General features: G+C 39.1%; 2 protein-coding genes across 2 annotated transcripts in view; both read left to right on the top strand.

The window, feature by feature from the left end:
- The window catches only part of LOC149300706 (dnaJ homolog subfamily C member 13-like), a 75,699-nt gene extending 68,749 nt beyond the window's left edge, over positions 1-6,950 (top strand). The window contains exons 53-55 of the mRNA XM_089484832.1: positions 1,443-1,586; positions 2,378-2,477; positions 6,853-6,950. Of these exons, the coding sequence (XP_089340958.1) occupies positions 1,443-1,586; positions 2,378-2,477; positions 6,853-6,950 (342 nt within the window). The remainder of the gene's footprint in view (positions 1-1,442; positions 1,587-2,377; positions 2,478-6,852) is intronic.
- A 6,353-nt stretch (positions 6,951-13,303) lies between these two features.
- Positions 13,304-23,719, top strand: part of LOC149300705 (DNA topoisomerase 2-binding protein 1-A-like) — a 45,971-nt gene continuing 35,555 nt past the window's right edge. The window contains exons 1-7 of the mRNA XM_089484763.1: positions 13,304-13,384; positions 15,048-15,182; positions 15,626-15,769; positions 16,738-16,919; positions 17,051-17,244; positions 21,163-21,342; positions 23,503-23,672. Of these exons, the coding sequence (XP_089340889.1) occupies positions 13,304-13,384; positions 15,048-15,182; positions 15,626-15,769; positions 16,738-16,919; positions 17,051-17,244; positions 21,163-21,342; positions 23,503-23,672 (1,086 nt within the window). The remainder of the gene's footprint in view (positions 13,385-15,047; positions 15,183-15,625; positions 15,770-16,737; positions 16,920-17,050; positions 17,245-21,162; positions 21,343-23,502; positions 23,673-23,719) is intronic.

Raw genomic sequence — 23,719 nt, 5'->3', positions numbered from 1 at the left:
GAAGAAAAATCCAGGCTGGGAATATGTATTAAATGGGAAAACACTGGGGACGACTGACATGGAAAAGGACTTAGGAGTTTTAGTTAACAGTAAATTTACCTGTAGCGACCAGTGTCAGGCAGCTGCTGCTAAGGCAAATAAAATCATGGGGTGCATCAAAAGGGGCATAGATGCCCACGACAAGGAAATAATTCTACCACTGTACAAGTCACTAGTCAGACCACACATGGAATACTGTGTACAGTACTGGGCACCAGTGTACAAGAAAGATATAGTGGAGCTGGAGAGGGTTCAAAGACGGGCAACCAGAGTAATAAGGGGAATGGGAGGACTACAGTACCCAGAAAGATTATCAGAATTAGGGTTATTTAGTTTGGAAAAAAGACGGCTTAGGGGGGATTTAATAACTATGTATAAATATATAAGGGGACAGTACAGAGATCACTCCCAGGACCTATTTATACCCAGGACTGTATCTATAACAAGGGGACATCCCCTACGGTTGGAGGAAAGAAGGTTTCTACACCAGCACAGACGGGGGTTCTTTACAGTAAGAGCGGTGAGATTATGGAACTCTCTGCCAGAGGAAGTGGTTATGGCAAACTCAATAAAAGAGTTCAAAAGGAGCCTGGACGTGTTTCTTGAAAGCAATAATATTACAAGTTATGGATATTAGATTAATAGGGACAGAACGTTGATCCAGGGATTTATTCTGATTGCCATATTTGGAGTCGGGAAGGAATTTTCCCCCTGGTATGGGGCAATTGGCATCTGCTTCATAAGGGTTTTTTTGCCTTCCTCTGGATCAACACAGTAGGGACACAATATGTATATAGGTTGAACTTGATGGACTTTGGTCTTTTTTCAACCTTATGAACTATGTTACTATGTTACTAAGTAAGAAGAATATAAAATGTATCTTAGAACATTTAGTAATTGCAACTATGCTGTTTGCCACTGGGCATAATTGTAGATTACTGTCTAGTGTTCTTAAAACATCTCAAAACATGCAATTTTAGGAATGTTTTACACAAAGTTTTATACTGTGTGCGTCACAGGGCTAGTTCCACAATTGAATGTGTTTAAAAGTGTTTCCCCCTTGTACCTCATGTTAACTGGTGCATTTCGTTAACAATTATATTGTGTGTGTGTATATATATATATATGTATATATATATATATATATATATATATATATATATATATATATATATATATATATATATATATATATATATACATATATATATATATATATATATATATATATATATATATATATATAGAGAGAGAGTCATTATTTTCTAGAACAAAGGGCAAAATATGCAATAAAATGTTCAGTATATATTCAATTTTTCTGTGGATCTATTTACAACCAAATAACATTAAACCTATTTACTGCTTACTTGATTTCACATCGATTAATTAAAAATGTATTTCAGGCTTTGAAAGCTGACCTCGTTCCATATTTACTAAGGTTACTGGAAGGGCAGGGCCTTGAGAACTTGGAAAGCCCTGCAGCTACAAAGGCTCAGATTGTTAAAGCCCTTAAATCTATGACTCATAGTCTACAGTATGGAGAACAGGTGAGTACCCATACTCTGCCGGGTACGCCGTGGTCCTCTTCCTTACTTACCTGGCTTATTATTTTAATTGAAGTTAGAAAAAATGTTACACATCCTTACAAAAACATAAAAAGTCAGTTTTTTGTTAATCGTTTTTCACTGAATCATTTGTTTTTGACATACAGTTTTCAACTTTTCAGATCTCTGGTCAGACCTCACTTAGAGTATTATGTATAGTTCTGAAGGTCGGCATTCTACAAAGAATTCAGAAAAGGGCTACTAAAATGGTTGATGGTTTCAGGGTAAAATAATATCATGAAAGAGTACAAGATATAAATATGTATAGCTTGGAGGAGAGAAGAGTGAGAGATGATTTGATATATACATTTAAATACATGAAAAGGATTTAACAAAGTACATTTCAAAGGAGAAGAAATGTTAGAAGAAGTCATAGTCCAAAATTGTGTCAAAGCTGATGTAACATAAGTACGTTTTTCTCTTTACTGTTCCACGTATGTGGTATCTAAGTACGGGAATGGGATAGGCATGTTCCTATTCTGAATCTCATACGAGACCAAGGACTAATTAAGGTTTGAGTCGTTACATCGGAGAAAACAGGCAGAATAGATGGGCCAAATAGTTCTGTCAAATATTATGTTTCTAGTTTTCTTCATTTTCAAAACACATTCCAGAAAATGTACAAATGGTTGATAGCTATTTGCTGTTCAATTATGTATTTACAATAAATGTGAACTGTAAATCTATTTACTTCAATCTGGACTGTGATTATTTCAATTATGTTAATTTTGTAGGTGAATGAAATCCTGTCTCGATCTTCTATCTGGAGTGCCTTTAAAGATCAGAAACATGACCTGTTCATTTCTGAATCACAAACAGCAGGATACCTCACCGGTAAACCTCTTTATCCATTGTCTCTTCAAGTTGGTCCTAGGGAAACTAATAAAGTGATTTATTTGACTAATATTGATAATATTGATCCTGAATGTTAAAATGGGCTCATAAAATATATTGGCTGGTTGCTTTGCATGTTGCTGGGGAAATCAGAGAGAGTTTGGGTGGGATTGCCCCTCTAGTATCCATGGCAGCAGCTCCAACCCTTCAGCCTCTTGCCTTTTATCCCCAGAATTGCTCCTAAAAATGTCATAATATCTAACCACCACTAACACTTGCTGGCATTATAATCTCTTCTTATTACTGAGGACTGCATTCCCCCATTTATCTTAATAGCTCCACCAGACATGGCTACAGTTATCTACCATACGGCTGAAATAAAAAGGGCTCCCAAAGTTGAAATTCTAAATAAAGTATTGTGCATTAATCTATAAAACGTATGTCCTACCATAGAAGAATGCATATTATAGTACTCTGAGTACTTTAATATGCATTCTTCCAAAATGAACAAAACAAAAAACATTTACCCAGAATTTACCCAAAATCTGCAGCCATGCTGCAAAATCTTCTTTATTTCTTCATGATCTGAAGTTTCTTGCCATTGATTGGCTGCTTAAGCTGTCCATCTGTAAAATAAAGTTCTTCCAATTAAACAAAGGGGAGTACATCATGTCACTGATTGACAGCTTAAGCAGCCAATCTGTGTCAGGAATGTGCTCCCAATCAAGGGGAAGACTTTAAACATGCATACTGGGGTCTGAAAAAAGCCCTTGTACGCAGTGTTAACTAGAGCCGGTGATAAAGCCAGCTGATAGAGATGCAGGTGGCCGAATGCATCTCCTGCAGGGCTGTTAGCTGACGAGGCAAATGCATTTTGGGATCCCCCATGCATTTGCAAAATGGACCACATGAAATTGTTAAGGGACCATGCACCTACGCAATGCATTAAAGTGCATATAATGGCTGGAGAGTTTCTTCAACACTATTCCATTATACTATGAGCGTTTTGTTTGCACCTGTGGTTCTCCTCCCCTATCCTCAGGGACGTAGAGATTCAAAATACACATACAAGTGAAAAATCTGAAACAAACGCTCTGCCCATATGAAACAACAGCTAACACTCTGCATCACTGTATTAGACTGACGTGTATTTTCATAACCTGAAATGGTTACCAAGCACAGATCAGGTACAAAGATACATCAGCAAGGTGTTGCCCACTATCTACAAAACCCTTAACACCCCACCTGTTCTGTCATTGAATTAAAATGGGATTCTGTGTGTAACAAAATTCCTTTGCAAGATTGCTTTATCTCTATTAAGACACACTAGTCTGGATTTTCCAATTTTATCTATCAATCTTATGCACGTACACTACATTTCAAATGTTTTGGGTAACTTAGCTGCTTTCATAAAATGCAAGGAAATTTCTAGCTGAGCTGTGCTAACATAATTGTAGAAGGGTTTTCTAATGACCAATTAGCCTTTTAAACAGGGCCAGCCTGACAATGAAGCAGAGTGGGGCAACTGCTCCAGGCGGCACTTTTGCAGGGGCGGCACCTTGCTGCCCCGAGCCCTTTTTTTTTTTTTTTTTTTTTTTAAAGTGGAAGAGAGAGAGAGAGAGAGAGAGAGAGAGAGAGAGAGAGGGGCACCGAGTGGTTTTCACTTACCAAGTTTTCAGTACCTGCTCGGCGCCCCTCTCTCTCTCCTCTGCGAGCCCTCTAGCTCGGTCTCGGAGCCGGCTTGTAATGCTGATCGCCGGAAGATGATGTCATTTCCGGTGCTCAGGATTACAAACCGGCAGCGAGCAGGGAGACTCCCGCAGGACTGCTGAAAGGTAAGTACAGGGGGGGGTAGATAATGGGGGGCTGCAGCATTTTAAACTTTGCCCCAGGCGGTATTTTGTCTTGGGCCGGCCCTGCTTTTAAATGTAAATTAGCTAACACAACATTAGCCATTGGAACACAGGAGGGATGGTTGCTAATAAATATATATATATATATATTAGTGCATGTTGCCAGCCATTGAATAGTATGCTGTAATGTGAGGAGAGAACAATGTAGGGCCCCCTTACTCTAACATTTGACTGTACTTTAAACCTTCCTTTCACACTGTAACAAACATCCTTAGGAGGGAATGTCCTCGTGTTCTGTATCCTTATTCTTCTGCAACTTCCTAACTTGTTTCCCTTGCTTCTTTCCTTTCTTTTCTTCTTTCCTTCAGGTGTCTCCCATTCCCTTCTTACTGGTAGCAGTCCCCATCACCTGAGAAGTGGGCTTTAGATGCTCTCTTCCAAGTCGCTTGCTAACTGCTGTGTAGCTTTTAAATGCAGGTAGAGCATGTCCTCTCTGTTCCCAGTACTCTTAATGCTAATAATGGGCACTCCTATGCAATCCCTTTTTATGCACATTGACAATTTAAACACATTTTAAGTAAAAAGTGGTTATAAGAAGAAATGTTTACTTCCGAACCTGGCACATGTAGTAATAGACTTGAGTATATAAAGCTATGTGTACCTTTCTGTATGCTTGTTTCCAAGTTTGCTCTGTGTATTTTACAATTTGTCTTTAGATGTTTTGCTCTTCGTTGTGCGCCTGGCTTTTGATCCTTGCACTCAAAAAATATTTTTGAAGAGCCCTTCTAGAGAGTCAACACACTTGCAGAAGCCAGAAGATGTTTGGGAAATGTGCCAGCTTTAGCTTTTCAGCACTGACAGTTAACCCTCAAGTTTAGGTTTTTACAATCTAGATTTCTCTATGTTGCTGCCTTTTTTTTTTCCTAGCCTCTATGCGGTAGCCTTAGAAGTGGGTAATAATGCCTTCATGTCCTTTAGGACAGGTGCCTGCAATTAATCCTATAACAAAGGGGAACCTTCCCATTTACCCATTGTTTTTTTTTCATGTCTCTATAGACCTAATTTTTATTTTATTTTTTTAACTCACCCTTTATAAGTAGTCGCTGGGTGGTAACATGTAATGAAAAAAAACAGAAATACAAAAATAATAGTGCAGTATGTCTGTATATAGAAATAGTATATATATATCCTACAGAGTGCGTACTCACAATTTAAACGGAGGCTTTAAAAAAAAGCGCTCCTGAAAAACACACAACTGTGCCCTTAAGGCGGCACTTCACCTAAACATATTTCTGTGGTTTCTTTCTCCCTTGCTCCGAGCCATAAGATTACCTTAAAATAATCTTACAAGGAATATTTACTTTTAAAAACTGTCAAATCTTGACAGTTACAACCAACTGCTGTTTTAGATTTCATGTAATTGGTTACATTGGGTATAGTTAATGCCATGTGATCGGGGGGGGGGGGTCAGGGCACACATTTCACTGCCAGAGGTTAAACGTTGCTTTAGATACACTTACACACTGACACCTAGTTTATGCAGGAGATGTTTAGGCTGTATGCATCTCACTTCCCATGATATACTCATATCTAGTTAGCTCCAGCGCTGGCTTGGTGAAACCTGCTGCATGCCTAACTCCTACCTAACCCTAACAAAGTGTTTTTAACCAATGACGTACAAGGTATGTCATGGTTTTTGTGGAGACATCATTTCATGACGTACTTTGTATGCAAATGGTCATGAAGGGATTTAAAGTAGTGGGGGTGTCAGACACTCTAATGTCCCTTTGGCATTAAAAGCTTGGTTTTGCCCTTTAACAGTGTTCTGCTTAAGAGCATTGTTACATTAGATTAGTCAGCTTGGGGCCATAGCGCAGTACTACATCCGTCACAAAGGGGTCAAAGCAATGCTACTTTGTTTTTTCAGACAGTAGCATATGTCATTGTATGTGTCCGAGGTATGTTATGTTAACCTAGTCTACTAGACATAACTCTTTGACATATTGACATGTGGTTAATAAATAGAATGACTCAGTCTTAATCATAAGATCTGATGCATTGACTAATAAAAGTACATGGAGTATTGTATTGTACAAGAAGGACTTAATTGTGATAAGAAATCAGCTCACTGGTGTTTGAGCAGGGAACGCCATCATGACAGACAAGTTTTTGTTAAAGTACATTTCTTTATCCAGCAATCAAAAATATTTTTTCTATAAGCTGTCCACTTTGTTGGAGCCTGTGACACTTCAGCAATACACACACAGTCAGTAAAGTAAGTGCTGGTTTTTTAAATTCCAATTATTTTATTGGTGACTTGGAAAGGGATTTTGTGCATCTAGAAAATAGTACATTTGTTTAGTTTTCACGGCCAAGTAAGCACACCGCTAGATGCCTGACATGGATGTTTTGTATACACTTATTCAGTGAAGAGCAAAAGAGAGCTGAATAGCTTACTTACTTTCTTTTCCACCAGCCAGATCCAGGGAACTTAAAAATGTTAATTCTTAATCCTTATACAGGACCTGGAGTTGCTGGCTACCTTACTGCAGGATCGTCATCAACAGTTCTGCCCAGTGTTCCACCACCTGTGGACCATGAAGTGGGTGACCTTGGCTAGGTGACACGGATTCTCCACCCATGAAGTTTCAAGAGACTTGATAACTTGTTGCACAAGGGATAGCTACTTAAACCTACCCTCCAGTGATTGAAAGGACTATTGTTTTCTGCCTTCCTTGTTTTATGACAAAGTGTTATTCATTTTTTGTAATAAATATATTTTTATTTAGGGATATATAAAAAAACAAATCTGGGATGTGATTCTCATGAAGTATCACTATATAATATAAACAAGAAAGCACTCTGTGGATCAGTTGTCAGGTTAAACCACATTTTTTTCATCTTTCTTTTCTACTTGAGCAGATTCTGTTCATCTGTATTTGTTTACAAAACTGTGAATCAAAAAATAGTCTCCCTGTTCTCCATTTTATACTCCATGGATTGGCAGAGCTGTGGAGTAAAACATGTAAAAGAAATATGGTCTAAAGGGCATTTCTGTTTTCCTCCATGTTTTACATGGTTGGCCTCCCTGAACATTACTGACTGTGTTCTATCTCATTTATTGTGTCCTTTATAAATCATTAACACTATCCTATCCAATGAAGAAGATATGTCATTCCCTGTACAGCATAGCTATACCAAATACACATAAAATGAGTATCTGTATGAAGAACAAAATAAATAAAATGTCAGCCTGCTATGAAAGAACTTAGTGTAATAGTCACATGATTCATACATTAACCAATATTATAGAGATTTCTATGAATGTACATTATACAAAACCTTCATGTACATAAAATTTTAAGAAAATAAAGGGAATTGGCAACCTTGTTAATCAGATCTCTGTCCCACTGTTAAAATAGAAACACTGCCGTGTTATTAAAGACTTTTATATTTAAGTATGTTATACTTGTAACTTCTGAATTTGTGATGTATAGACATAAATAAGAAATGTAGACATTGTGTAACGAGGCCACAAAATATTTTGATATGATCTGTGTGCTATTAAAGGGACACTCCATCCATCGTATGCACTTTAATGTACAGTGTGTGCACAATTAGGCAAGTGAGTATTTTGACAATATAATTTTTATGCATATTTTCCAACTCCAAGCTGTATAAACTTGAATGATTATTGGATTTAAATATATCAGATGATGTGTATTTGTGTAATGAAAGAGGGTGTGGCCTAAGGAGATGAACACCCTATTAAAAGGTGTGCACAATTATTAGGCAGCTTCATTTGGCAAAATGGGTAGAAAGAGATTTAGCTGACTCTGACAAGTCAAAAATTGTGAAAAGTCTTTCAGAGGGATGCAGCATCCCTCTGAAATTGCAGGGTCGCAAAAAACGTGTTGAGAAAAGATGCAAATTAACTGCCAGAGATTTGAGAAGAATCAAACATAAAGCGACCAGGAAACCATTATCCTCCAGTGCTGTCATATTCCAGAACTGCAACCTATCTGGAATGTCCAGAAGTACAAGGTGTTCAGTGCTCAGAGACATGGCCACGGTACGGAAGGCTGAAACCCGACCACCACTGAACAAGACACACAAGTTGAAATGTCAAGACTGGGCCAAGAAATATCTGAAGGTTTTATGGACTGATGAGATGAAAGTGACTTGATGGGACCGTGGCTGGATCAGTAACAGGCACAGAGCTTCACTTTGATTCAGATGCCAGCAAAGTAGAGGAGGGGTACTGGTATTGGCTCAAACTCAACTCTTAAGCCTACTTCCAGTTTTTAGAAGACACTTTCTTCAAGCAGTGTTACATGAAAAAGTCTGCATCTTTCAAGAAGACCATGATTTTTAGGCAGGACGGTGCTCCATTGCATGGATCAAAGTACTTCACTGCGTAGCTAGCCAATAAAGGCCTTAAAGATGAAAAAATAGTGATATGGCCCCTTCCTCACCTGACCTAAACCCTATAGAGAACTTGTGGGCTTTTCTTAAACCACGAGATTTACGCTGAAGGAAAACAGTACACCTCTCTGAACAGTGTCTGGGAGGCTGTGGTTGCTGCTGTGCAAAAAGTTGATCAAGAAACTGACAGATTCCATGAATGGCTTATGACTTTTATTGAAAAGAAGGGGGGGCTATATTGGTCATTGATTTGTTTTGAGTTTTTTGTTTAGTATTCTCACTTTTAATATATGAAAATGAACACAAGGGAAAATGATCTTTTTTCATTTAGTTGCGTAATAATTATGCACAGTGATAGTTGGCTAATAATAGATATTCTCCTAAGAAAGCCAAAACCTCACTGTAGTTCAATAATAAAATGAATCCTAAAAAATACAGCCTGCCTAATAATTGTGCACACAGTGTATATGATAGCTGCGTCGTCCCTTAATATTTTCTTGTGGTCTGTTTCTGCAGAATCCCCTTAATATGCATTTGCCCCTTTCTCAGCTAAATGTTCAGATGAGCATGTGTCCCCGCACATGATATGCACATCGCCAAACTCTGCAAAGTAAGAACTGTCATTTTCTTCATTTTGGAAGAATGCACACTAAATTATTCACAGATATACACACACACACCGTTAACATAACATTATGAACACTGACAGGTGAAGTGGCTTACACTGATAATCTTGTTATCGTGGCATCTGTCAGTAGGTGGGATACATTAGGCAGCGAGTGAACATTTTGTCCTCAAAGTTAAAGTGTTAGAAACAGGAAAAATGACTAAGCATAAGGATCTGAGCGACTTTGACAAGCTTTTTCTTATAATTTACAAATAAGTGCAGAGACAGAGCGACAGGCTCTCGCATGCCTGGTTGTTGTGAGCAGAAATCACCTTTTGCGCATGACACAAGAATAGAAAATTGTGCCCCCTTCCGCCTTTTTTTTTCCTCAACAGAGGTTATTTTATTGACGCTGCCCTTACACACTGGCTTAACACAAACGTGCCCATGCACACACACAAATACACTGCCCTTACACACACCTGCCCATAAACACACACATACACTGCCCTCACAAACACCTGCCCATAAACACACATATACACATACTGTCTTTACACACACACCTGCCCATAAACACACATATACACCTACACTGCCCTTACACACGACTGCACGCACACACACTGCTTTTAGAAACCTCTGCCCAAACACACATATACATATACACATACACTGCCCTAACATACGCCTGTCCATACACACATATGTATACACATGCACTGTCCTCACACACCACTGCCTTTATACACACACACACACACACACACATACACACACCAGCTTACAAACACAAATTTACCTACACTGCTTTTACACACACCTGCCCATAAACACACATAAATTGCCCACACACCTGTCTATTAACACACACACACACACACACACATAAACTGCACTTAAAAACACCTATCCATGAACACATAGAGAACATACACCTCTGCTTTAGTGCTCCCTCATCACGATGCGCCGCCTATTGATGCTGAGAGCTGGGGTGACGTCATATACTGGCAATCTGCATAATTTGCCAGGGCATAGTGATTAGTAGACTTGTGCATTCGTCTTCATTCTGAAGACATGAAGAAGAGAAGATAGCGGCAGTGCCGTAACTTGGCCGAGAGAGACCACTGGTCGCCCTGCCGCAACAGTTTAAAGTCCGTACGAACGACTAATAGTCACTTGTGCGGACATTTAACTGATAGAGCATGGAGACCAGTGGTCTCTGCCGGTCAAGTTACAGCACCAGGATTTTAAAAGTCTGTACGAGCGACTCTATTGGTCGCCAGCAGGGGCATATTGGCCTGGCCTTGTGCTTATTGCTGCAAAAAAACATAAAAACACTGGGTATTTTTAAACACAGGACAAACATTAAAATTCAGCAGGCCTTTTTAGATGAGTAACATTTTTCAATTTTAAGTTAAAAAAAAAAAGGAAGTTACTTTATCACCATTTTTTATTTTACACTAAATTCGATATGACCAAAAAAACCATTAATGGTAATATGTGAAAAAATATATTTTTATATATTAATATAGACAAATAAAATTGTGCAGTTTTACCTAGGATTTCTTTTACATAGGTGCCACTGCGAAATTAATGTTCAGCAACATTCCCTGATTACAATACCCCACAAACATAGTTTATGTTCTAGAGGGCCACATCAATCCCTTTGCCAAGTGGGGCGCATGACATTTTGAAGCCATCATTCACAATTGTTGAAAAACGTTGTAGGTTTTAGTAACTGAGGGAGAGTTTGCGCGACAGCTCTAATTTCAACTCCTTTACATCACTATTTATTATAAAAGGCTAACACCAGCAATTTTCTCCACCACATTGTTGTGTGCTGCATAATGTAATGATCAGTTGGTAAGGAGACACACACGTTCAAATTCAAGGAATTAAAACCACAACTCTCGATTCAGTGAAACAAGTTCTGATGTTCCAGACCCTGCCATGTCTTCCAATGTCAATTTTGCTGGGTCGCATTTGTTTGGCAGACCTACAGGTGGAACCACTTTTGGATAACATTGAGATGTAGGGAGATATGTAGGAAGATAGCACTTAACTGATCAGACCCCAACAGGAACGGATTTGATTTCACTTTTGTTATTCAATAGCATCCTGGTACAAAACAACGACTGCTGATGTAAATTGGGTACCCATAGCATCATGATCAGACAATGGTACGTTTAAATATATTAATTCTCCTCTCCCAGGCTTAACACTCACCTAAGGCTCATGAGGACTCATTGACACATAAAAAAGGTCCATGTGGATATCTCTATGTGTAGTAGCAAAGCTTTACTACCTTTAGTACTTTACTTTAGTAGTTTAGCTATAGTTATAATTAGCAGCCAGCTTGACATGTTAACTAAGGTAAGCAGCGCATCTCACCACATAATATAATGGTCAAGATTCAAAAAAGGTGAGGGCAGCTGTGAGCAGTCAAGCAGCCAGTTGATGTCACCATAGATCAGCCAGCAAGCTGCCACTTTTTTACATTTGAGAAGTTGGTGACTAATCAGCATCTTCTCTGTAGAAAATGCAATCATGGATGGATAGAGTTGAAGGCCGCCCTAAATTCCTTAGCAAATAATTACCCATAAGTTTGTGCGTTATTATGATTTATTTAGGACCAACGATTTACGCAGCGCTTCAAGGGGTATGACAAGACTAGAATTGACAGACTAAGACAAACCGATAAATTAGGTGGAAAGAGCCCTGCTCGCAAGCTGCATCGCCACAAGACCCAGAGCTAGCGAGCCTCACTCCACTACATAAGCCAGCCAGCTCTTTTATCCCATATTATCCCGCACTGACTTGCTTTCCACATTAGGGTGAAATCATTAATAATCATAAATAATACAAACAGCTCACAGCTATTTATGTAATAATGTATTTGAATAATGTTATTTACACAGATTTCTTAAGTTGTAAACAAATCTCATGTTTATGCACACATTATTGGAAGGGCCGTAGAACTCTCTTAGGGTAGGAGGGACAGAGGTTCGAATCCTAAGAGCGACTCCCCTGTTTAACAGCGACAATATACATTGCAATCCCCCAAGTGTTCCAGCATAGAAAAGCACCCCCAAGCCGGACATATACTCCGGTCAGCCCCTCTATAACCATTGAGTTTCCGTTCCCCCGTGCCCTCCTACGGTGTTGTGTCGAAGGAAGTGACGGTTTTAACGTCATTTCCCCCGGCTGCCAGGAAAGGAAGCAAAAATATTAAGTGGTACAGATGAGAGGAATTTGGCGCCAATCTGTACTGTTAGTTTAAAACCAAACCACAACAATAAAAAAAAAAAACCCAGCGTAAACAAAAATAAAGAACTCCGAGCTCGGCTGCAGCTGTGGATGAAGCGACACGATAATCTATTTAAAGGCGGGAAGTTCGAGTGATTCGCAGGTACATTTCTAAAGCTGTATGTAGATTGGTGTAACGCGAGGGGTATGACGTCACATGTTTGACAGGAGTCTAGTGACAACGAAGTAAATGTTTTTGTTTTCTTTTTAAATGTGTTTATTGATGCTAGATACACATGTGAGAATGCTATATGAGAAGCTGAGTGTTTCTTAAGAATAGTGGCGTTTAGACTTTACTAATGCAGTTAATATTGTTTTAATTCGGAGCTAAGTTCTCTCTAGGCTTTATCAGTTTTAATAAAATCAGTAACTATTAAACATCCGAAATTATATATATGTAGATATCCCCGCTAGAACTTTTTGTTATATAACAGAAATTGTGGATTAACTTTGGTTCAGTGGGTTTCATTAAAAAAATGTACAGTCCTATATAGATTTTTTTTCTGTAGAAGTAATGTAATTCATACATTGAAATACAGTATATTTGAAGATGGTATTTCTCCTGCTTTGTTGTATGTTTCACCATCTTTCCCAAAATTATCCTTTTTTTTTTATTTTTATATACGTTTAGAATGGCTAAAGATAGCGATCCTTTCTTTGTGAAATTTGTCAAGTCGCCCGAAAGCACAGGTTTCTTCACTGATGCACATAAGGTAAGACAATTACGCTCTCTACAGAATAAATGCTCACTATTATATGATTACTTACGTAGCGTTAAGATGTTCAGTGTCCTCAAGTGAAAACACGAAGAACTCGTCATTCTTAAAGTACTTAAGTAGCATTACAGAAAGTTATTTGTCCACTTTGTGCTATGTAATAAAAAATGCTTGCGCAGCTCTTTCAAAAATGGTTAATGCCTGATGCTGACTCACAGGACCTCTCTTCTCTCTTCTCTTCAGAACCTCTTGGAGGCTTAAGCTCATCACTTTTAGTTGGATAACACTGATTTAAATGAGCTTGTGACAAAAAAATTTCAGTGTCCCAGTGAAAACAAGAACTCATAATTCTTAAAGTGCTTTAGCATTACAGAAAGTTATTTGTCTGCTTTGTAATAACATTGCTTGCACAGCTGTTTCCAAAGTGAATGTGCTACCTGATACTGACTCGCAAGAGACCTGTCTTCCCTGCAGAACCTTTTGGGAGCTTAGGCTCATCACTTTTAGTTGGATAACACTGATTTAAATTAGTTTGTAACAAAATTTTATGAACCACGGTATAGATCAATTCTTGTACATTAACAGGAATATTTAATTTGTTGCTATGGTGATTTTTATTACAGTTTGTATTATTAACTTGTTTGTTACGTATGATTTAAACGTACGAAACATTACAGGGGTTATGCTTAAAAAGTAATTCTGGTGGTCGTAGCAACCAGCAGAATGTTCCAGCTGTTGAGGAAATCAGTGTGACAATCATGCGACTAACCACTGTACTTATGAAGTGTAGTTGTGACACCTAGAAGGGAATGCCTGCTCATGAAATCAGGTATTCCTAGAATGACGGTGAACCAACGCTCAAGGAGAGCACTGTTACACATGATCAGCCGGCAGGAAGGTAGTGATGCTGGATTCTTTGACAGGAAAGTCCAGGCTGACCATAGCACATTTACGTCCTAATAGGCGTCTTGCGACAAATTTTAACAATGCACATATGCATCCAAAAGGGTACCCAACGGGTTAATCCTGCCGCAATTTTTGCTTATATGATCAAGGGATGGTAATGCTCTTTTTTTTTTTGCCTGCTCACAAATCTATGAAGCAGTGAGATTCACAGATTCTACCTTTTTAGTGAAATGAGCAGTGTTTTATTATGCTTATTTACTTTACTAGCATTGGCTGCTTAGCTAAGAGGTCATCAAACAGAGCAAAGGGTTTCCCTCAGAAATACATTGCAGAGCTTGGCAAGAAAAAAACAGGCATAAACAGGTTATGAGTAGCACAATGAAAACTCTGTATGGCAGTATAATAGGACTGAATATTTTTATTTAATAATTATTTTATTTATAAGAACTTTACCTAAATCTGTTCTAACCTATATTGTGAAGTCCTGGGAACAATAAATATGCTACATTTAGAGCTAGAAGATGCAGTAAAGTTTCTTATAAATAATGTTTTGTACACAGATGTGAAAAGATGTGTAAGCAGTCGACATGTAATGCTTTGGTACTTTTATTTTCTTTTTAATGCTGTGTCACTCTTATCAAAGGGATATTCTTGTGTCCCATGCTGCCCAGTCAACAAGAGAATGCACATTAGAGTACTTTGTTCTCTGCTATGTTATATTTTAACAATGTAAATTCGTCTTTTATCATTTCAGGCTATTAAGGAATTTCAGTCTGACGAATACCTCCAAATTATTGAAGAAAAGGAAGCACTTGGCTTGAAAGAAAAAGACAAATCTCTCTACATATGTGATCCATTTAGTGGGGCAGCCTTTAACCATCTCAAAAAGGTTTGCCCCTTCACCTAGGACATGTATTACACATCATATATATATGAAACAGGCAGAAACCAAAATGCTGTTTCATTTTTCTCATAAAGATCTTTAAAATAAAATGATCTTGGGTATAATGATAGCTGTGTGGTAGAATTGAATTGGCGGACGCCAGTGTCTCACATCAAATGATTTCTACGGTATTTTATTTCTATATGTGAAGATTAGAAAAGTATAATAATTGTATAATTGTTAATTATACAATAATTGTTCTTCGATTCCATTTTGGATGCACTCCTGGGCATGATAAAAGGTGACTTGTTTACATAAAGTCACCTAATGCTAAAAAAAAACAAATGGGAATGTATGAGGAGCGGGACAACATATTTTTTCAAGTTTAAATTTTTGAGTAGTTATACGCATGCATGCATGTAAATAAATATAGTTATTTGACTTTGCAGCTTGGCTGTCGTATTGTGGGGCCACAGGTTGTCATATTCTGTATGAAGCATCAAAGATGTGTTCCCAGAGCAGAATACCCTGTCTACAATATGGCGATGGCTGATGTGACTATTTCATGCACCAGTCTCGATAAAGAATGCAGGGTACGTTTTGGATGAAGGAAAGCAACATCATTTTTGTACAAATACCACACATTCGTAACAAAGTGATGAGCAGCCAACAAAATATCCTGATCAAATGAACAATTCCATAGTCAAGCAGAGTTGCTACATAGAGATAACCCGTTAAATGTCGAAGGATATGCTTAATTCAAGCAGCATTTTATCCAATAATTGGCACCGTGTACACATAGATAAAAAATGTTGCTGAAAAGTTGAATCATTGAAATGCTGGTTTTATACTTTCTTTTTAGTGAGATGTTTAGATATAGGACTCACTATATCCAACACCTGAATGAATCTGTTTTATTATTATGAAATGATTCAGGGACTATTTGATGCGAACGGCATAGCTAGAAGAATTATGCATGGTGTAATCAAAGGAAGTTTATAGCCTATTTAAATACTGAAACGTTAGAAACCCCTGTGACATCAGACTTTTATGATCTAAATGATCCAGTTGTAAAATTAAGCTCATAATTTGCTGATCCATTAATGTATACATTGAAATGATTTAGTGAAGCATATAAAATACATAGGCTGCTCACACAACTAGGTAAAACATGTCAACAGTAACCGTGCAATGGTTACCTCCCATGTAAAATGGTCATGACTGGAATACGTCACAAAAGAGCAGACATTGTTAAAGAAAATGTTAGCAATGATATCTTCCTTTGAGACAAATAATACATACTTAATCTTGCTTGTATGTCACAATGAAAGTCTTGAATTGTTCACAGTGATCATTCTGTAAATATATTTTTTAATGGCATTTTAAAACCAGTTAAAAAAAACATACCCTTCAGGCCTAAAATGATTTATTATTACTTGGAGTTGAATGCGCACGCTAATTGTAGCTGTACATTATTTTAATGAAGTAAACTGAACAGTGATTATGTATCAACTTTGATTTCTGTTCTCAAATAACCTAACCTACAAGTTTCTTATGTTAGGAAGAAGTTCATCATTATGTACAGATGATGGGAGGCTGTGTGTATAGAGATCTCAATGTTGCAGTCACTCACCTGATTGCTGGTGAAGTGGGCAGCAAGAAATACCTAGTTGCAGCAAGTCTGAAGAAACCAATTCTCCTCCCTTCATGGATAAAAGCATTATGGGAGAAATCCAACCAGAGGTGACTATCAATGAACTATAGCATGCTTAAACGTGGTAGTGCTTTGTTTTTCTTTAGATTATTATACAGAAAATCTACATCGTTCTATTTCATGTAGTGCTAAAATGTTTGTTTTTGTTATTGCGTAAAAGGATAATTAGCTACTCAGATGTTAGCATGGAGGACTATTTGTGCCCAATTTTCCGTGGCTGCACCATATGTGTGACTGGTTTAAGCAGCCTGGACAGGAAGGAGGTCCAGCGTCTAACGGCTCTTCATGGCGGCCAATACACTGGGCAGCTCAAGATGAACGAGTCTACCCACCTTATCGTGCAAGAGGCTAAAGGTACGTAAATAGCTAGTCTTAGAGCATTTTTAAATCTCTCTAAACATTTCACAAATTATAGCTTGACATTATAAGAATTAGATTCTAGCTACACATACATAGATACAAAGCTACATACACAAATCAGGGTTAGATTCTAGAATGGGTAGCTCAGGTTTAGGAGAACTTTTAGCTAGGATATAATTCAATAGTCTAGCGAATCATTGAGGGAATTTAAGACTTGAATAGGACCTCTCCGAAACCATGAATGGGTTAGGGGTTTTAATCTTGTGTAAAATGACCTGTAGGGAAGCACAGCCTTTCAAAGATTTTAATTACTATTAAGCATTCAATTGTATACCATAGCAGTGTTTTGCCACAGTAGCTGTTTCTAATTTCAGATCTGTTATTAAGTTTTATTAATAAAGCACCAGCGAAATCTGTTATGCTATTACAACAAGGAGAGAATACAAATGTAACACGTACAACCTTTTAAGGTGCATGAGAAGACTTCTCTTCAATCAGTTAGGGCCTGAGTTTTTGATCTGAGTAAGACACTTGAGTTGGAAAGTGGAAATGTAGGCTGAATTTCAATAAATGTATTTTTAACAAAGTAACCAGTCTGTAACTTTCGTTACCAAACGGATATGTTTTGTTTTCAAATGCAATACAGTGCTGTGAAAAAGTTTTTGCCCCATCCCGTTCTATTTTGGCTATTTGTCACATTTAAATGTTTCAGATCATCCGACTAATTTTAAAATAAGACAAAGCCAACGTGAGTAAATACGAAATGTAGATTGTGTTTTTTTAGCCTTTGTCACAATGACTGTTTTAACATTTCTGTGGCTCTCATGTTTAGCTGTAATTGTCTTTCTCACTTACTGTACACAAGTCAGATACTGTTTTTTTCGGGACAAGAAGGGCTTTTCTTAGATGCCATTATTGTGATCATTTATAACTTACTTAAAAAAAATATATAAAATATGGTGAAAATTTGATAAAAAGGGACTTTTCCTGATAATGAAAAAAACTGCTAAACAGGGGCATCCAACGTGCGGGTCAAATGGGGCCCGCCGGACTTCGAGGTGCGTCCCCCGTGAGCAGGGCCGGACTGGCCTCCTGGAGATTTCCCGGTGGGTCGGCAGACCATCATTCAAAGCGGACGCATGATGGCTGCTTTGAACTTTGCGTCCCAGTGGCAGCAGTGCCTCAGCTCTTTGTCCTGCCCCTTTTAAGACGTGACATTCAAGGGGGGGGCTCACAGAAGAGTTCCTCCTGACAGGGAGAGGATTGTCACTTCGGAGGACAGCAGGGGGGAAAAAAACCCACAAAAATGTAAGTATTCCAAAAAAATGCTAGGGGTTTTAGGAAAGTGGAGGACGCATATTTAACCCCTTGATGACAATTGATAGTCCGGGCACGTCACCGGAAAACAAGCGGTTAACGACAATTGACGTGCCAGGACCGTCATGACTTTAAACGGGTGCAGAAAGCGATGAGGCATTCAGCAACGCCACGATCGGCACCAGGGGCCATGTCTAGCCCCTCCCCGGGGCCTCAACATCCGCCATACATTGTACAGCGTTTAGGAGGCGATCAACGATCACCTCCTAAACTTAAATGGTGTCGCTGGAATGCCTCCATCAGGAGGCATTCAGCGACACCAAACACTTACCCCAGGATGGACTGTGACCGCTCCGGAGAGCTGCACGTTATCTTCACCATCCGCAAGATGGCCCGGGAAAAAAAATAATAAAGATGAAAAAGTTCGCTAGATGGTCTCCAGACCCTCTAGAGAACTCTGGCTCCACTTGCAGGTTGAATACAGGTACTGCATTCAACCATGCAAGTCAATGGAGTCCAGCTTTCTAATCACAGTGTGATTAGTAAAAATAAAATTAATAGTAATTAGAAAAAAATAGTTAAAAAAAACCCGTAAAATGTAAAAAAAATTTCCAGCTGATGTCACTATCAGGGGAACCTTCAAGTGAGAAAAAATGTAAAAAGGCAAAAAAAAAAAAATAAATATATATATAAAATATATTTTTGTGAGCAAGTCCTAAAATTAGCACATTAGCTCACATGGGAAGAGTTAAAACCAATTCTCGCATGGAAAGAGTTAAAATACTGGCATTAAATGTATGATCTGATGGGGTAAATTTAATCAACAATGTCCCAATTAACACGGGGGGGGGGGGGGGGGGGAGAAGGATGGCCACACATCTAATTTCCAATTAGAAAAATGCACACATCCCAAATGTGGCCTTTTAGTTCCCCCCAAAAAATGACAAACCCATCGATGTGGGGTATCACTGCGCTCAGGAGATGTTGCTGAACACATATTGGGGTGTCGTGTGACACCGGCATATACCAGGAGCTGTAAATTCATACATAAAGTAGGTGTGTGGGGGAAAAATAGACGCAAAAAAATACTACTGCAACTTTGAAAAAATGCTGGTGGTAAAATGTGTGCATGCAAAGAGTTAAAATACCAGCATATGAAATACCCTGGGGTGTCTAGTTTTCAAAAATATATGGTTCTATTGGGCACACTGAAATGGCCCGGCTCAAAGATGTACCAAATAGGGCATGGGCAGTGGATCCCCAAATGCCAAAGTTCAACATTGAAAAATGCGCATACCCCAAATGTGGCCCTTTTCCCCCCCAAACAGCCAGGCAGACCCATTCATGTGGGGTATCGCTGTACTCAGGAGATGTTGCTGAACACATATTAGGGTGTTTTATGACAGTGACATATACCAGAACCTGTTTATTCATACCTGAAGTAAAATGCGTGTGAAAAAACAAATGCAAAAAAATGACTACCATAAAGTTTGACAAAGACTGGTGGTAGATATGGTGCATGGAAAGAGTTAAAATACTAGCATTTGAAATACCCTGGGCTGTCTAGTTTTCAAAAATATGACTTGATGGGGTAAATTGCATTGGCCAGCTTCAAAGATAACCAAAATGGCACATGAGGGGAAGAATTGCCAGATTTGGAAAAAATGGCTTTGAAATAGCAAAACGCTACCTGTACTTATTGCCCCATAACGTGTAGAAAAAAGCAAAAAAACATAAAAACATTGGGTATTTCTAAACTCAGGACAAATAGTAGAATCTATTTAGCAGGTTTTTTCATTACCTTTTATAGATGAGTAAAAGATTTTTCAACTACAAGTTAGAAAAAGTAATTTTTTTCTAAATTTTTCACCATATTTTATACTTTGTTAATAGTAAATAATGTGATACAATCAAAACAATGCCATCTAAAGAAAGCCCTTCTTGTCCTGAAAAAAACAATATACAACTTGTGTGGGTTCAGTAAACGCTAAAGAAGAAAATTACAGCTAAACACCAGCAGCGCAGAAATGTTAAAATGGCCATTGTCCCAAAGGGTACAAAAAGTAAAATCAGCCTTTGTCACGAAGGGGTTAAGGGGGGGGGTGGATTCCCTTGTGACAAAATTTAAATAGAATGCGAGCAGAAAACCTCCGCTTTCCCGGGCGGAAGTGGACGGCAGTAGCTGAGGATCTGGATCTTAGTTTTATAGTCCGGCCTCTATTTGAAAAAACCCTCATCTTTTATTTGATAAAATAGATTCAACTAATCGATAATGAAATTCGTTGGCAACGATTTTCATTGTCGATTATGGTCGATTTTATCGATTAGTTGTTGCAGCCCTACATTGATGCTAATTTTGGTAGGCAGGCCATTTGTGGGAAGGGTCACCACTGTTCCAAGTTTTCTCCATTTGTAGATAATGGCTCTCACTGTGGTTCACTGGAACCTTTTAGAAGTGGCTTTGTAACCCTTTCCATGTCAATCGATTTGTTTCTCATCTGTTTCGTGAATTTTCTTTGCTTGTGCAAAAGCTTCTTCACTTTGTAAGAGGTTCTATTCATCATAAATGTTTCAACATTTCTCTTCTGAATACAGGTCAGAAGTATGAGTGTGCCAGGAAATGGAATGTACACTGTGTCTCCATTCAGTGGTTCTTTGACAGCATTGAGAAAGGGTTCTGCCAGGATGAGACCATCTATAAGATTGAGCCATCTTCTTTGGTAAAGACCATGCCAGATACATCCACTCCAACAAAGTTCATCAGCAAAGCTGACAGTAGGTTAACTATACAGAAGTTTGTTTTACAATTTCTATTATTTGTTAATAAAAGTTGTGTATCACAATCAGTGAGCCTTTGAGAACTGAAGACGAGAGCAGCAGATGGTGTTTAATTCATAAACGCCCTTTTAGTCAAAAATATGTGCTGTGCAGCATGATTTATATTGGTGTTCTTTCGTGTCATTTTTGATGCAAACATGGGCGTAGGAACCCCTTAAAATCTGGGGGGGACAGCATTTTCCCCCATCAGATCCCCACTTTCTCACACTATCTACCCCCTCTTCCCCCCCTCTCACACTTTCTTACTATCTACCCCCTTCCCTACCCTCCCTTCTCACACTATCTACCCTCTCCCTACCCCCCCTTCTCACTAGCTACCCTCTCCCTATCGCCCCCTTCACACTAGCTACCCTCTCCCTACCACCCCCTTCACACTAGCTACCCTCTCCCTACCCCCCCATTCTCACTGTCTACCCCCCCTCTTCTCACTGTCTACCCCAGGGGTGTCCAGGTTTTTTCTGCAGTGGGCCACTTCATCAGAATTGTATACGTGCGCGGGCCGCACTCATTTTTCACTGTGAGAAAATATGGCCTTTAATAAAATATGAAGATTAAAATAAAGTAAATGACACAAAACGTTTACTTTTCCTCTCACTGATTTCTGGGCCTAGAAAGTTTTGTGACTACAAATTCAGGACTCAGGATAATTAAAAATGAAATAGTTCTATTTATTCTAGGGATGCACCAAAATGAAAATTCTGGACATTCACGGTTCACTTAGCCAAAACCGAAAATGACCCCCCACCTTTAAGTAATAATAAAAACTCACATTTTTAATAAAAGTAGGTAACACACCACAATTGGACAAAAAAATTAGCAATATGACTTGGCATGATAGGAGTGTGATTGCTAACAGCAATCACACTCCTATCATACCCAGGCAGCCAGTACATGCTGGTACAGGGTGGCTGTAAGTGATGTGCAGACCCCATACTGCTGGCAGCATCAATACACAAGGGGGGCAGCTAGCTATGTTTCAGCATGTACTGGCTGACTTGGCATGATAGGAGTGTGATTGCTAACAGCATTCAAAGTCCCATCATGCCTAGGTTCCAGCACTTACACATCCAACCAGTAAATGCTGGAACCTAGGCATGATGGGACTGTGATTGCTGTTAGCAGTCACACTCCTATCATGCCAAGTCAGCCAGTACATGCTGGTACAGGGTGGCTGTAAGTGATGTGCAGACCCCATACTGATGGCAGCATCAATACACAAGGGGGGCAGCTAGCTATGTTTCAGTATGTACTGGCTGACTTGGCATGATAGGAGTGTGATTGCTAACATCAATCACAGTCCCATCATGCCTAGGTTCCAGCACTTGCACATCCATGCTATCACACACACACTCATTAATTCATATACTCATTCATTCACAGATTCATTCCCTCAATCACGCATACTCATTCAAACACCCTCCCCACCCCCTTACCTGCACTGCAGCTCCTCGATGCCGCTCACAGCCTTCAGCAGAGGGCGCGGCCTCCCTCTGCGTTCTCTGGTACTGCACAGAGGAAGCAGGATGGATGTAATGTCACGTGAACTCTGCTGGGTTCCGGTTCCTCTGTGCAGTACAGAAGACCCTCCCACAGGTAAGTAGCAGGGCTCAAGGTGCGGACCGCGTAAGATCGGTTGCCCTGGCTGCCGATCTTACACGGGCCGCACCTCGAGGTCTCGCGGGCCGCATTTGCGGCGTTCCTACGGCCCTGGGGGGGATTTCTTAATTATCGGTCCCCCCCGCATGAGTTACTGGGGGGATCTGTCCCGCCCCCCCCCGGTTCCTACGCCCATGGATGCAAAGATCAGATAAAATAAGTGCTTACATCCTTCAAGAAGTGATGTTTCACTACTGGGTAATTACAACATATACCTGTGTAATGAGCTTGGCTTTATTTCTATATTTATTATATATATGTTGGACAGAGTCCTTATGCACACACACCCATCATGAATTTTCTCTGTGCTGTCAATAAGTTCTCTACTGACGATCCTGTGCCTACGTTATCTGAAAGCTAAGGGTGCTACAACTTTGTATATTTCTCTGTGTCATTATTGGTGTTGACCTGACCTAATGGATTATTTTTAATGTTTAACAGATCGGGCTCTTTCAGATGTCAGCAACATTTCTAATATTAGTACAAGTTGCATTAATGAGTCGGCATTTAATTCTGTGATGAGCAGCAGACTGGATACACCAGCTGATACTCTGGAAAATCTGGATATCAGTTCCTTGCAAGCTCCTGAGGACCTGCTTGATGGCTGCCGGGTGGGTAAATGAGTTATTCCGTATCGGAAGCCACATGCTGCTAATCA

Source organism: Sceloporus occidentalis, unplaced genomic scaffold (genome assembly GCF_023333645.1).
Source record: "Sceloporus occidentalis isolate IW3139 unplaced genomic scaffold, rSceOcc1.0.p SCAF_23, whole genome shotgun sequence".
NCBI classification, from domain to species: Eukaryota; Metazoa; Chordata; class Lepidosauria; order Squamata; family Phrynosomatidae; genus Sceloporus; species Sceloporus occidentalis.
Note: the sequence above shows the minus strand (reverse complement) of the source record. Positions and strands in the feature narration are given on the sequence as shown.